Source organism: Arachis hypogaea, chromosome 15, assembly GCF_003086295.3.
Source record: "Arachis hypogaea cultivar Tifrunner chromosome 15, arahy.Tifrunner.gnm2.J5K5, whole genome shotgun sequence".
In the NCBI taxonomy this organism is placed as follows: domain Eukaryota; kingdom Viridiplantae; phylum Streptophyta; class Magnoliopsida; order Fabales; family Fabaceae; genus Arachis; species Arachis hypogaea.
Window position 1 is genome coordinate 78,699,118 of NC_092050.1, and position 15,190 is coordinate 78,714,307.

Genomic DNA, 15,190 nt, shown 5'->3' on the forward strand with positions numbered 1-15,190 from the left:
ACGTGCTGATTGTGACGCGTACGCATGGGCCACGCATACGCGTCGTCTGGCGTTTTTCTTGTCACGCGTACGCGTCGCCTTCGACGATGCACCTCCTCACGCGTGCACGTCTGTCACGCGTGCACATCACTCTAAGCACTCCAAATCCTTATTTTTCCATGAATCCTCCACTTTGCATGCTTTTCTCTTCACCTCTTCCATCCAATACTTGCCTTATGAATCTGAAATCACTCAACAAACATATCAAAGCATCGAATGGAATTAAAGTGAATTAAATTTAGCCAATTAAAGGCCTAAAAAGCATGTTTTTACTCTTAAGCACAAATTCAGGGAGAATTACAAAATCATGCTATTTCATTGAATAAATGTGAGATAAGTTGATAAAATCTACTAAATTAAGCACAAGATAAACCACAAAATTGGGGTTTATCAGGGTTGACGAGACAGGGAGCGACGACAACAACCAGTCCCATGACCTGCAATTTCTGCTACCGACGACGATGAGGGCAGGAAGGACGTGCGAGCGCGATAGATTACGAGACCATAGGCTGTAGGAGAGACCAGAGCAGAGGGAGAGATGATGAGCTTGTCGAAGATAGTGAGAGGGATCGGAGCTGAGAGAAGGAGATGTTTTGGGTTCGAGAGCAATGAGGCAAAGTGCGAAGGATGAAAGAGCAGCTTCGAGAGTGACATTGAGTGAGGAGAGGGAGATGTTAGGATAGCTAAACGACGTAGTATCACAAATTTTTTAAAAAAATTAAGCATAATTCGAATCGGTTTATTTAAATCAGATGGGTCAAACCCAATTTAAAAAACTGAATTTAAAAAATAATTTATTAACCGATTATTAAGAAACTACCAATTATAGTGTGAAATGTCAGCAACTTATGAAAAAGTTGTTTTTCCCCTTTACTGATAGTAAGGTTGTTGATAAAATAGATTAGTAATACCCAGGTTGTTCGAAAGATTGTTAGTAAATTTGTTTCTTGTAGTCTGTATTATTTTTTTAACATACTAATTTAAAAAATACATTACTGATACTAATATAAAAATATCAATACATTTATACATGATTATTACTTTTGATTATTAAAAAATAAATACATCGTATTTGTATAATTTTTTTGACTTGTGTTTAAATAAATTATTCTCCCTAATGAGAACATTATATTCCATCTCTTTAATTCATCCTTTAATGATAAAAAGAGTTTTAGTTCTCAAGGATAATTATTCTAAAAAATATTGAAAAGAGTTAATTATAAAAGAGGACCTTCTATATTAAAATTATTAAGAATAACAATAAAGATCAATTTTTTTTAATAGACAAATATATCCCTATGTTACACAGACTAAATCATACTTATTTCAACTAAAAGTAATTTTTCGTAAGTTGAAATAAGGTTTAAAATTGGTAAAAAAAGTGCTATAAAGAGTTGTTAAATTTAATTATCAAGGCTAATACTGAAAAGAATTTTAAAATTTTTAAAGGATAATTTTTAGTTGGATTCAACTAAGAAATTGCATGAGATTGAACTTTACTATTATGTGATAATAGAGAATTTAGTTATTTCGGTCATTAAAGTAGAGAAGTAGCAGCAACTGTGACAGGTTAGTTTTTTTCAAACTCCAATTCTAATAAGGATATAAAAAAGCAAAAAATTTGAGGATAAAACATAATTCAAAGTTACAAAGTTCAAAAAGAATAATATGGATTAATATAAGAAGAAGATTTTTTTTTTAATTTTAACTTTAATTCTTTAAAGCATTGATAAAAGTATTTATTGAGTATGTTGTAAGTAGAGATGTATAATAAGAGAAATCGAAGGTGAAAAAAAAATTTTCAATGGGTCAATGGGATGTGAGAAAATAAAAAAATAAGAAAAAAAAGAGATGAATTTAAGAGATGAAAAAAGTGGTAAAAAGAGTGAATATTTGAATGAAAAGAATCAATTTTTGAGCAAAAAAGAGAGTTTTAATAGAAAGAAAGAGAATACTATAAAAGAAAAAGTCAACGAGAAAAAAAAAACTAAGAACAATAAATACACTTGTAATAGATCTAAAAAATGCTAGTTTAGACTAGAATATATTAGTATAAACAAAGTCCAAAAAATCTTTAATTTCTTATATTTAAACTACCTATTATTTTCATGTTACATTTTCAAGTTGCAGATTTTGTGGTGAGTTTTAAAGATATTAATGTGTACGGAAAGGAAAAAAAGAAAAAGACAGCGAATTGCATACTTATATGAAAAATTTCATAGAACATGTTTTAAGTACTTAATATATAACAATGTGTTCAAGAGATCTTGAGCAGGAGATATATAAAGTAGACTGAGTTGTTTAAATATCTTTTTCTTATGTGATTGAACAAGGTAATGAAAATTATAGTTTAGCCCATCTTACAGTCTTTTATATATTTTCTATCATAAGGCCTTTTTTTAATGTTTTTAATGTTTTTTATTGTACCATTAATTATACTTATTTTTAATATATTAAGTATTAAGATAATATACAACAACAACAACAACAAAGCCTTGTCCCACTAAGTGGGGTCGGCTACATGAATCAAACGACGCCATTGTGCTCTGTCATGTATCATGTCTACAGAGAGACCGTTTACATGTAGGTCTCGTTTGACCACCTCATGGATGGTCTTCTTAGGTCTTCCTCTGCCTTTCGCCCTTTGTTCATCTTCCATCTCATCCACCCTCCTAACTGGATGTTCTATCGGTCTTCTTCTCACATGTCCAAACCACCTGAGACGCGATTCAACCATCTTTTCCACAATTGGTGCAACTCCAACTTTCTCCCTTATATCTTCATTCCTTATTTTATCCAATCGCGTATGACCACTCATCCATCTCAACATTTTCATCTCTGCCACACTCAGCTTATGTTCGTGCTCCCCTTTAGCCGCCCAACACTCCGTACCATACAGCATAGCTGGTCTTATAGCGGTGCGATAGAATTTACCTTTAAGTTTTAAAGGCACTTTTTTGTCGCATATAAAACCAGATGCACTCCGCCATTTTGACCAACCTGCTTGGATCCTATGATTTACATCCTGTTCAATCTCTCCATTGTCCTGTATGATGCACCCAAGATACTTAAAACTTTTAACTTTTCGTAGAGTGTTTTCTCCAATCTTCACCTCTATATTGGGGTTTTCCCTTCTCAGACTGAACTTACATTCCATATATTCCGTCTTGCTACGGCTTATGCGCAGACCATACACTTCTAAAGCTTCTCTCCATAACTCCAACTTCTTATTTAGGTCTTCCCTTGACTCTCCCATAAGGACGATATCATCGGCAAAAAGCATGCACCATGGCACAGGCTCTTGGATGTGCTCTGTGAGTACTTCCAAGACTAATGTGAAAAGGTATGGACTTAAGGATGATCCCTGGTGTAATCCTATACCAATAGGAAATTCCTCTGTCACACCACCTTGAGTCTTCACACTAGTTGTGGCCCCATCATACATATCTTTAATTGCCCGAATATATGCGATCCTTACTCTCCTCTTTTCTAAAACCTTCCATAAGACATCCCTTGGTACTCTATCGTACGCTTTTTCCAAATCAATAAACACCATATGTAGATCCCTTTTATTACTACGATACCTCTCCATCATCCTTCTTAATAGGTATATTGCTTCAGTGGTAGATCTGCCTGGCATAAATCCAAATTGGTTCTCTGTTACTTGTGTCTCTTTTCTCAACCTCCGTTCTATCACCCTTTCCCACAACTTCATAGTATGACTCATAAGCTTAATCCCTCTATAGTTTCCGCAGCTTTGTATATCCCCCTTATTCTTGTAGATAGGTACCAAGGTGCTCTTTCTCCACTCATCAGGCATCTTCTTAGACCTTAAAATCTCATTAAAAAGCATGGTTAACCAGTTGATGCCTTTTTCTCCAAGACCCTTCCAAACCTCAATCGGGATATTATTAGGTCCTACTGCCCTGCCATTTTTCATCTGCTTTAGAGCCTCTTTTACCTCGAAGTCTCGAATCCTTTGATAGTAGTCAAAGTTTTGATCTTCTTCCCTTGTGCATAAACGACCAAGGCTCGGAAGAGTCTTCTGTCCCTCATTAAATAACTCGTAGAAGTAGCTCTTCCACCTTTCATTAATCTTCTCCTCTTGAGCCAACACCTCTCCATCCTTATCCTTTATGCACTTAACCTGATCCAAATCTCTCGTTCTTCTTTCCCGACTCTTTGCGATTCTATATATACCTTTTTCTCCTTCTTTCGTGCCCAAAGACTGGTAGAGACCCTCATATGCTCTTGTTCTTGCTTCACTTACAGCCACTTTTGTCTCTTTCTTAGCCGCCTTATATTTAAGATAATATATTCAATCTAAATTAAATATATAGTAAAAATTAAGAAATACATACATTTTTATACATAAAAAATAGAAACTAAAATATAATTAAATTGTTAGATATTTTTTATATTTATTCTTTATCATTTTATAACATAGAATAGAGCTTAATTTTAATACATTAACAATTAAAATCTTTTATACAATTACTCAATCATATTTGTCCGTTTAGATGACCATTCATATGGTCAATATAAGTAATTATATTTTGTGATTTAATGTTATGTAATTAGATGCACGCATAAATTTATTTTACACTATCAAATTTTATATGTATATAAATGTTGACCTTTGATATTTATTTTTTGTATATTTGAGTATTTGACGCATGTGTTGTATTTAAATGTAATTATGAGATTTTAATTGGAATTATCCTTTTAATTTGTATATATTTAAGAGTTATACCAAAATATATTTATATTTTTATATATTTATTTATCATTTGATATATTATTTTATTATAATTCGATTATTTTGGTTGAATTTCTAAACCGATAAATCAATAATTTGAGTAATTTGATGATCAATTCAGCTATAATCTTTTTTTTTTTTTGGTCGGTGGATTGGACAACTCCCAATCCTAGGTACCCAAATGGATTTGACAACCTTCAATTCTAGGTACACAACATATCCACACACTCTTCACATATTTTATCACATTTTTTCTCAATTGCATTCTTTAGGGTTTGAACCCTAGACCTTGAGGTGGGGAGGGGGGAGAAATGCCATTAGAGCCCAGGCTCATTGCCAGCTACAATCTTAAGTGGGATCAAACTATTGTTTGATGTCCAAATCGGGTTGAACACGGGTCATAGTACCCATGGCTTGAACAGGTCGAGTATGTCGACTCGTATAGTGTCTGGACCGGTCTTTATAGTTTGAACATGTATTATTGGATCTATTGAGGTGGGTTAACCCATTTTGGGCCTTGGCCTTAAGTATTGAAGCCATTATATGAACAAAATATATGTTAAAAACTTGTAACAAACTTGCAAATTCTTCATCTACCAAATAAAGGAATATGAGAACTAACTTGGGTTAGTCGAGTAGTCAGTTCACTCGTCTGCTTAAACAAGTGTTGGAGATTCGAATCTCGCCTTGTGCATGCAGCAACCTATTGGCCAGCGGTAGACCCTTAAATGAAGCTCAGATCCGCGACAGATTAGTCATTGACCTGTCGGATTGGGGAATATCGTGGACAACTAAAAAAAAAAAAATAAAGGAATACGAGAAAAAGAGTATGCAAAAATGAAAAAGCGGTGGACTCAATAATAAATTCAAATAAAAAAGAGAATTGAGCCAAAAATAAAACTAGTGGCATTATTGAAGAATGTTACCTCTTTTAACTGTTGCAAAAAGAATGAAGGCTACGTTAGCATTGCAAGGGACAATAACTTAGTTGATATGGTTATCCAATTCAAGCAATTGAAATATATTAGGTTGTCATATATTAACACTGACTTAAATATTTTATGGGTTAAGTATGATTTTGGTCCCCAACGTAGAGGTCGAAAATCGATTTCGTTTCTGGCCTTTTTTTCACTACAAAATGGTCCCCAAAGTTTCAGTTTGTTTTAAAATCATCCTTCGGACGAAAATTTCGTTCCCCCTTCACCCCAAAATCAATCAAACTCAGCAAAAGCAAGCAGAACAGAAGCCTAAGCCCAGAACCCACCACCACCACCACCATTATCATCATGGTCATTATCATCAGAATTTTCTCCAAAATCAACCAAAATCAACCAAAATCAAACAGAAGCCTAAGCTGAACCAGAACCCACCACCACCACCACCACCATTATCATCATGGTCATCATCATCATCAAAAGAAGATGAACCATCAACAAAATTGAAAATCAGAAGAACCATCAACCATCAGAAAATCAAAACAATCAAAACTCAGAACCACCAACAAAATTCAAAACTAAAAAACAATTCACAGAGAAGAAGAAGAAGCAGCGGGCGATGAGGGTCGTGGAGCAGCAGCAAAGATGCGGGTAGCAGTGCGAGCAGCGAGGAGCAGGAGTGGCGGCGGCGACGGCAAGGAGCAGCGGTGGTGGTCCTTAGCTTTCTCCCTTCCGATCTCTCTCTTCTCCCTTAGCTTTCTCCTCTCTTGCTTTCGGTTTCCCCTTCCGATCACAGGCGGTAGTGCGGCGGTGCAACGGTGCAGTGGTGCGGCGGTGCGGCCTTCCCTCCCCTCTCCTCTGGATTCTCTTTCTCCCCCCTCCCACCCCACCCCCACCCTTCTCTTTCTCGCTGCCCCTCCCCCTCCCCCTCCCCCAATTCTCTTTCTCCGTCTGATGCCTTTTTTCTTTTTTTTTCTTTTTTATTTTATTTTATAATTTTTTAATGGAGGGTAATTTAGTAATAAAAAAATAAAATTAATAAAAAGGATGATTTCAAAACAAACTGAAACTTTTGAGACCATTTTATAGCGAAAAAAAGGTCAAAAACAAAATTGATTTTCACCCTCTACGTTGGGACCAAAATCATATTTAACCCAAAATATAATTACTAATAAGTTATCTTAAAGGTAAGATCTAATAATCACTACTATTACTCTTATGTTGTTAGGATTTCAATATATGAAAATTTTTATATAGTTGACCCAGATTTTAGTTTAACATATGTTATATGTCCAATTGTCCATATAGAGGTTTAAAGGGCATAATAGAATAAAAAGAATCTCATATATATTATTTATATATTTTTGTTAGCCTTAAAGATATAAGTGTTGAAATAACTTATTCTAAACGCATTGCGCGTAAAAAAGTTGAATCTCAATTTTTTTCACATGTATTACGAATCTTTTTCTTATTCTTACTTATGCTTAGATTGCTATTTCTATAGATTTTGTAGTTGACTTACTTAGAATTAGAAAACATATAACACAAAATAATAACAATAATATTAAAAATAGTAATGTAATAATTATTATTATTATTATTATTATTGTTGTTGTTGTTGTTGTTGTTGGCTATCTAAAGTTGTTTCTGTTTTTTGGAAAATGAATTTATTGTTAAAAAAAATTGTGTAAAGTGTGATCTTTAACTCTTTATTGTTTTCTTTTATATTTATTTTTTTTATCTTACTTATAAAATTAATGATAATAGATCACACTTTACTCTTTCAATTATTAAAAAAAAAAATTAAAAGGATGCATTTTCTTTTTGGCGGGCTTCAGGTCTGACTAGGTTCAATTTGCAGGTGTTGTGCCATAAGTGCCATTTTACGGGCACTCCTTGTGAAATGGAGTTGAAATTTATTTTACAAACGGCGCATGTAAAATAAACTCTCTACATTTTGACACTTCTTGAAATTCATGCATATTTTGTAACGAGGAATGTTAGAGCCAGCAACTTTTGTAATTTGTAGCCATCAAATAGCCATCAATGATAGTTTTAATGGTGTGAGATTAATGTGAGATTTCATCCAATAGCTCACTTTTTTTTGCTGGTTATATGCTGACCAGAATTTAACAAAATTACTACCCCCTAGACTTTTCCTTAGTATATTTCCTAAAAACGTGTGATTATCTGTATCCTATCCACCTCAATATAAAGCACGAACATAAGTAAAGGAATTAATGCTTATTTGGATTACTGTTATGGAATTTGTACATGATTTGCAAGCATCACAAGTGGTTTAAAATAATCAAAAGGAAGCTATGTGAAACATTGATGCTGCATGGTGCATCCACCAATTGCCAGAAAAACCAGAGGTTGCCATGTAAGGGAAATACACTTCATTCCTCATTATCAAGTTAGTAACTATATATATTAAAAACAAAATTACATAAATAAGAATCTGGGTGGGTGAAGGTGATGAACTCTTGGAACTAAAGATGAACCTGATTTTCTTTTCTAAGTTGCAAACAGTGAGACCATCATGGCCAACAATAACACAATGAGGAATTGCAAGGATAAAAAAGGGCCTTGGGATGATGCTCTTTACAACTTTTATTTAAAAAGAAAAAACTATACCACACAACTCCAAACACCTTCTGAAGAGAGACCAACACAAAGGGCCAAAAGAAAAAAAAGGACTTTTATATCCACAAAAAAGAGAGAAAATATGCAGGATTCTATGGATAAACACTTTGTCACATACAAACTTACACCTCTGCAAAGGGGTCCATCCTAACTGTTCAAGTTGGAATTTTCAAGCTTTGAGGCAGCCTGCTTATCCAAAAACCAGACCAGCTTCCCCGTGGTCGGTTGGACCATTCTTGCCGGTATCAAGGAGCCATCAGGTCCAACTTCTTCTATTGCCAAGTGTAAGGCGTCCGCTTTACCCTCACCTGTGACCACCACAGCTACATTGGATGCGGAATTGATAACAGGCAAGGTGAATGTGATTCTTTCAGGTGGGGGTTTGGGGGAGTCTGTAATGAAAGTTACCCATTCTTCCCTCTCATCAAGGGCCGGGTGATTTGGAAATAACGAAGCAATATGGCCGTCTGCCCCCAATCCGAGAAGAATGAGATCAAACTTGGGGCAGTCGTTAATCTCGGACACGCTGACCACATGGGTTTTCACTAACTGCCGGATGACAAACTCGTAATTGTCAGCTGCTTCTTCTGCTGACACCAAATCGTTGATGGAATGAACATGACTGGGTACAATAGGGACCTGTCGGCATAACAAGCAGATGTCAAAGGAAGGATAAATCAATCGAAACTATACCATTTTGAATTTGTCAAACTCAACATTTAAATATCAAACAAGCAAAAAATCAAGTGATATATTCTAGCAGCAAGGAATCTATCCAGAAGCATCTCATGTAATTTATAGATGAACAAAAACCTATAAGGAACCAAAGAGACTTTGGCAGATTATATTTACCAAGAAATGACCCTAAAATTGGAAGCTAATTCATGGTTGCTAACGATTCAAATATACAAGGCAATTCAAATATCCAATTATAACGTATATTCATCATTCAATTGACAGCCATCCATCAAAAAGTATCATAAAGCATAAAGAATAACTGAATCATCCAGGTATGAAAAATTTTCACTAGATCCCAGTTATATATATATATATATATATATAGGGATAAACACTCTATACTGCTATTTAACCTGAAACAAAAGAACAATTTTCCGGAATTTGCAATCTAATGACCAAACATGCAGAATGCAACTTCCTCTATCTCTCAGTATGTAATGACCAAGAGATGTCTCATGTCTGTCTATAAAGTCTAGATGCCTAGAAAGCTTCAATTCAAAGTGCCATCTCATCTCAAAAATATAACACACATCTCTCAATTTATAGGAGAATGCAAGAAACAAAAGTAAAATTAGGACATTAAATGAATTTCAGCAAATTATGGCACAAAGTAAATGTAAACTGGGCAATGATATACAAAAATGCAACTCAATTGTGCTTCCCCTTTTCCGGGAATCATATTTGCTGTAATTTATCACACCAGAAGAGAAAAACCTATGTTGTAGGTTCACAAGCTTTTGCTTTTGGGAGCTCACAGTGCTACTGAAGTACAACCTTCAAGCATAATTTTGATGTGGTACAGTTCTTAGCACTGCTAAGACCTTAACTCCCAGTCCTGAAAGCAGACTTGAAAACCAACATTTGTAACTTCTATCAACAGGAAATAGGGAAAAAAATTGGAATTGAAGGGAAAAATACTGTGTCTGTGTAGTGAGAGCATAGAAAATTGTTGGATAAAATAAGCCTACAATTGGAAGTTTTCTTATGATGCAATCATAAATCTTGTTAGGACTGCGAGTCCCAAGATGACAGCAATAACTTTGCAGGAACTTAATGTTTCTGAGAGTTAGTAACCCTGCACTTGAGGAAAAGATCTTCCAGTAGCTTTTGGTTTGGGTCCCATAAACCAAAGACTGGCTTATCAACTAACAATTATACTTGTCTTGTGGTCTCTACTTAAAACGTTAGGAAATCAAGTGATGCTTCAGAAAGAATATTGAGAAGTTAGTCCCTGTTCATTTTCTCTTGATACTGACAATATGAACGAACGCATGCTTGCAGACAAAGGCTCTAACTGGGGATTTTTACTGTGTTTGCTGTCAATAGATTCAATAAGAATTTGAACCTCCAATAGAACTCTATTAAAGTAAACAGAAACAACACAACAGCCAACAGAACTAGAGTAATTCCTTGAATCAATTCTCTGAAAAGATTATCAAAAGCTCACCATTTCAGGTAAACAAAGAAGAAATGGAAGAAAGGGATATGGCCAGAATTAGGTAACAAGCTAGAGCACAGAGAGTGCTCTCAGCAGTCCAAATCTGAATCCTTTCCTGAAACTGAAAAATGTAAGGGCAAGTCAGAAATGCCACTCCTTCCTCCCTCCACTCAAAACTACTCTAGTGGAAATTAGCCTCAATCTTCCCAATGCTTTCCAACTAGTCTATTCCCAATCAAAAATGCTATTTGTACAATAAAATTAGCCACCAAAGTCAGCCATCATTTGTGTACAAATACATATGTAACTTAAGTCATTTTTTAAGTGTATTTTGTATTTCAATGTGCATTCTACACTGTGGCTGATTTTAGTGTACACACCTAGCATGGTTGACTCTCCCAATACTACAGTCATTCCCATATAGTCTAAATTATAAAATGTGATCGTGGCTCCACTTCTCCCTGCCTCTGAAACATAAGTCCTTCCAATTCTTCTCTTGCAATTCAGCCTAAGACAGCCTGCCTAGGGAATTCCCTTTCTTGTCAGTGCCCGAATTCTCAACTGTTCCCCTTTGGAATTGGACTTGGACTTGGCTCTCCCATCACTGAGACCACTTTAGCTCCTTCCCTTCCATGGAAAGCATCACCAGTTTAACATGTTGTTCCAGTCACACTACATTCACCTGGAAATACCTCTCCATCTTCAATTTAGGGCTGGCAACCCCCATATTTTCTCTTTCTTCTTTGTAAATTTTCTTCCTCCAATCTTTGCTAAATCCCTTAATTGGCTTTCCTACCATTGACGTCCTATCAGCTTCACCAGATTGTTGTTTATGAGGTAGTATTCCTTTTGCCTCATATGTACAAGCTGACTGGACAAGAAGATAAGAGAAAAGTCTGTTTATGAGGAAAACAAAACAGAAAGCTTAAGAAACAAGTGCCTAACACTACGACGAAACACACCACATCCACCTGATACCACCGGATTTTGCAAATGTATTGTCAATGGTTTTTTTGTCACCAGCCATCTAATTGATATAACAATGGTTTGTCTCAATCCTGCGCATACATGGTTGTCAATCCCATAGACAAATTGTTATTTATGTCAATCCTGTGGACACATCAGAATAACTCAATTGTAGATAATGAACTAAAGGGGTCTCTCAATCCACCTAAGTCATTGATCTTAATCTTCTAGCTCTCCTAACTTCAACTTGAAAACAATTGATCAGACATCCATAAATCTCAGTTGGACACGCCCTAGTATTCAACTTGCCAAATACCAAGTCGAGGTGCAACTGAACTGTATTAATCTCCTAGATCTGTGTTTTGTATAGCGCCAGTTAGCTCAGCCAGCTTTCTAGCACTTACAGCACCAAATGTTACTAACTAAAAACTCCAAATTGTTAAACGTTTATAACGGTATTTAAAAAGAGCCAACAACAAAGGATCCCAGTGATTGTCGCTAGCCAATATCAATCTTTATTGAGATTAAGGACTCCAAACATGACCAAGTACAGGTAAGAGAATTTCCCCTGCTTATAAATAGGGGCCTAGCTTCTCCCTGCTTATAAAATTCACCTATACAAGCAGAATATATAGGAAAGACTACCGTACTAGTTTGAATACAATGATCACTATTCATAGATTAACCACCATCACAACTGTGAAGAAAATTCACCATAACTTTACAGGTTACAACAGCCTAAAGTTACATGAACGAATACATATATGATGAACCCTGTGTCTCTTTCCCCCTGCCCTGACCATTAAAGGAAATGGAAATAAAAGTACAAAAAAGACATTAGAACTGGACTACTATGTCTGGCTCAAAATTCTATGTCTTGAAAGGGTGAATCCAAATATTACCTCTTGCAACCTTTCAGCTTACAAATCAGAATAAATGCTAAATATCGATAAAGTAAACAGTAAAAGTGACATCGAGTTTACAAATTTTCATGATGCAGCCCCAAAAGTACTTTGCATTGACTGCAAAAGAAAAGGGAAATAAAAAGAAGGCACCTTAACAACAAGATACACATTACCATGACAATTTTGAGGAAGTTTTTTTTTAAATATGCTCAACACTAGAATATCTATTGAAAATAAAGCACTTCGTCTTCTAATCAGATGATATTGTTGCTTTTTTCTCTTATAGAGCAGCCAGGAAACAAGTCAAAACAGCAACGAACAGTTTAATACTCGAGAAATAAGTAAATTTATTACTCCAAATTATTCCAAGAGAAATTTGTTCTTCATGGGAAATAGATAAAGCAATGAGAAACAGGAGATGTTTGAATTGGGGACAAAACCTTGGACAAAAGGCCATCCTTGGCAAGCTTATAATTGCTATCAGCATGGTTTCTCGCCACGACGCGCTCATCAGCCCAGAAGATATACCATTTCGACCAGTCCACTGTCTTGTTGTAAGGAACTTCGCAAAGTTTTCTGTCAGCAACCATAACTCTTAAATGGTAATACTAATCATGAAAGCAAAAGAAGAACATATGGCAAAGATAAGATACAGATACCCCATTAAGCCAATGAGAGAACCACCAGATAAAGCAATGGCAAAGAATCCGCGCTCCTTCACTGACACATCTGATAATTCAGCAATATAGTCTGCCAAATCTGTCTTCAGCTCATCCATACTCTCATGAATCCTCAACTCCCCTCTATCCTTCTGAGCACCAGGTAAAGCCATGTTTTCAAAGTGTCTAGGAGCTCTACTTTATACCAACAGGAATAAAAGGGTGAATAAGAAAACACAATTAAATAAATAAATAGCAAAATAGAGTTAATCAAATATAGATTATCACATAATTTTAGTATTTTATTTAATCATCAACATCATCATCTATAAGCTAAGGCATTTATATGATTAAACCCTTAAAATTCAATTCAGCATGTTAAGTCTATAATAATCAAAAGCAGCTCATTTCAGCAAAAGGGTCTCATACATAACAGAAACTTCCAGAGATCGATGCCATAATAATAATAATAATAATAATAATAATAAATAAATAAATAAATAAATAAATAAAAAGTAGAACAAGCACACACTGAAAGACTGAAGAATAAATCCACGGAAAAACAGACCCGGATAATTCACGGTGTTTGCGTCACATATAATCTCAGCAGCATAATAAAAATAGTAGAAAAGAAGGTCAATGATAGTCTCAGGAAGCTTGAGATTACTGAAACTGCATCACACAAAGGAATCGCCGATGCTTTTGAGAACCACATAGAAAGTAAGAAAATGCTTACCAAGAAAAACAGAAAGGGTGACACAGAGAAGAAGAAACTGAATAACGTTGAAGATGGGTATCAACACCAAGTGTTTATTTATAGTGTAATAGAGTAAAGTATCATTTTTGTCTCTAACATTTGGAGTTCTAAAGTTGTTCTTAATGTTTCAATTGTTCTATTTAAGTCTTAACGTTTTAAAATTGACTCAATATTGTCCTGTTGTTAGGGATCCGTTAACAGAATTGACAGCGGGACAAAATTGAGACGATTTTGAAACATTAGGGACTTAAATAGGACGAAAACGTTGCGGATAAAAATGATACATGGAAATAAATTTTAATTTTATCCTTCAATAATATTAATTTTTTATCTACACAGTATTCAATTTTTTTTAATTACATCTAAATAAATTACACTTAATCACATTACTTTCATTTTAAATAAATTAATTTTTTTATAATTTTATTCTTAAAGATTTTTATAAAATTATAAAAAAAAATTATTTAAAATGAAAGTAATGTGATTAAGTGTAATTTATTTAGATGTAATTAAAAAAAATTGAATACTATGTACAATAAAAAATTAATATTATTGAAAAAATAAAATAAAATAAAAATTTATTTTTATGTATCGTTTTTGTCCCTAACGTTTTCGTCCTATTTAAGTCCCTAACGTTTCAAAATCGTCTCAATTTTGTTCTGCTGTCAATTCTGTTAATAGATCCCTAACGGCAGGACAACATTGAGTCAATTTTGAAACGTTAAGGACTTAAATATGACGATTGAAACATTAGGAACAACTTTGGGACTTACCCCAGACGTTGAGGACAAAAACGATACTTTACTCTAGTATAATCAATATACACTATTAACTCTTATTTATTTGCTAAACGTGCATAAAGGTAACAAAAGTATAATTAGTTTAAACGGTAAATTACTTGTAATCTAATTAAGAAGTCTTGGGATTAAATTTTGAAAAAAGCAAAAAAGAATATTTTTGTGAGTTGTATATAATGATATATTTTACGTAGTCTTACTATTTAAAATGGTTCTTGAAATTTGACTCCCGATTTAATTTAGTCCTCTAATTTTTAATTGATCTAAATTGTATCTTAAAATTTTAAGGCATGACTCAAGTTGGTATATCCCTCTATTTTCGTCACCGAAAAAATGACGTGACACGATTGAACGATGTTGTTTTGCTGTTCGCGCCTAAACTATGTCGTTTTATTGTTCCTTCATTACACAAACAATTAATTGAACCTCCCTTCTTCCTCGTCTTCAATTTCATCAGTAAATCTCCCATGCTTTCTCTCTCACCTCATTACACAAACCTTAAGTAATCATTCTTCTTCTTCCTCCTCCTCAATATTTGTTTTTTTTTGTTG

The 15,190-nt window shown here is 34.5% G+C and overlaps 1 protein-coding gene across 4 annotated transcripts; it reads right to left on the reverse strand.

Moving 5' to 3' along the window:
• Nucleotides 1-8,109: 8,109 nt before the first annotated feature.
• On the reverse strand, nucleotides 8,110-13,950 carry LOC112750272 (probable 6-phosphogluconolactonase 2). 4 transcript variants are annotated; one of them, XM_025798910.3, is made up of 4 exons: nucleotides 13,822-13,950; nucleotides 13,086-13,280; nucleotides 12,867-13,002; nucleotides 8,110-9,018 (listed from the first exon to the last, which is right to left on the reverse strand). In XM_025798910.3, exons 2-4 carry the CDS (start codon nucleotides 13,256-13,258, stop codon nucleotides 8,527-8,529), a joined length of 801 nt encoding a protein of 266 aa, XP_025654695.1. In that variant the 5' UTR covers nucleotides 13,259-13,280; nucleotides 13,822-13,950; the 3' UTR covers nucleotides 8,110-8,526. The 4 variants fall into 4 exon arrangements, with proteins under 4 accessions (XP_025654695.1, XP_029148899.1, XP_025654696.1 ...); XM_029293066.2 differs by having other exon boundaries at nucleotides 13,086-13,283; nucleotides 13,822-13,935; XM_025798911.3 differs by having other exon boundaries at nucleotides 13,654-13,870.
• Nucleotides 13,951-15,190: the final 1,240 nt, after the last annotated feature.

Coding starts and splice junctions, on each gene's coding strand:
- LOC112750272 (XM_025798910.3), bottom strand. CDS start 13,258: ATGGCTTTACCTGGTGCTCAGAAGGATAGAGGGGAGTTGAGGATTCAT. Junction 13,003..13,085: donor TCTCTCATTGGCTTAATGGG/GTATCTGTATCT, acceptor GGTTGCTGACAG/AAAACTTTGCGAAGTTCCTT. Junction 9,019..12,866: donor AGGATGGCCTTTTGTCCAAG/GTTTTGTCCCCA, acceptor TTATGCCGACAG/GTCCCTATTGTACCCAGTCA.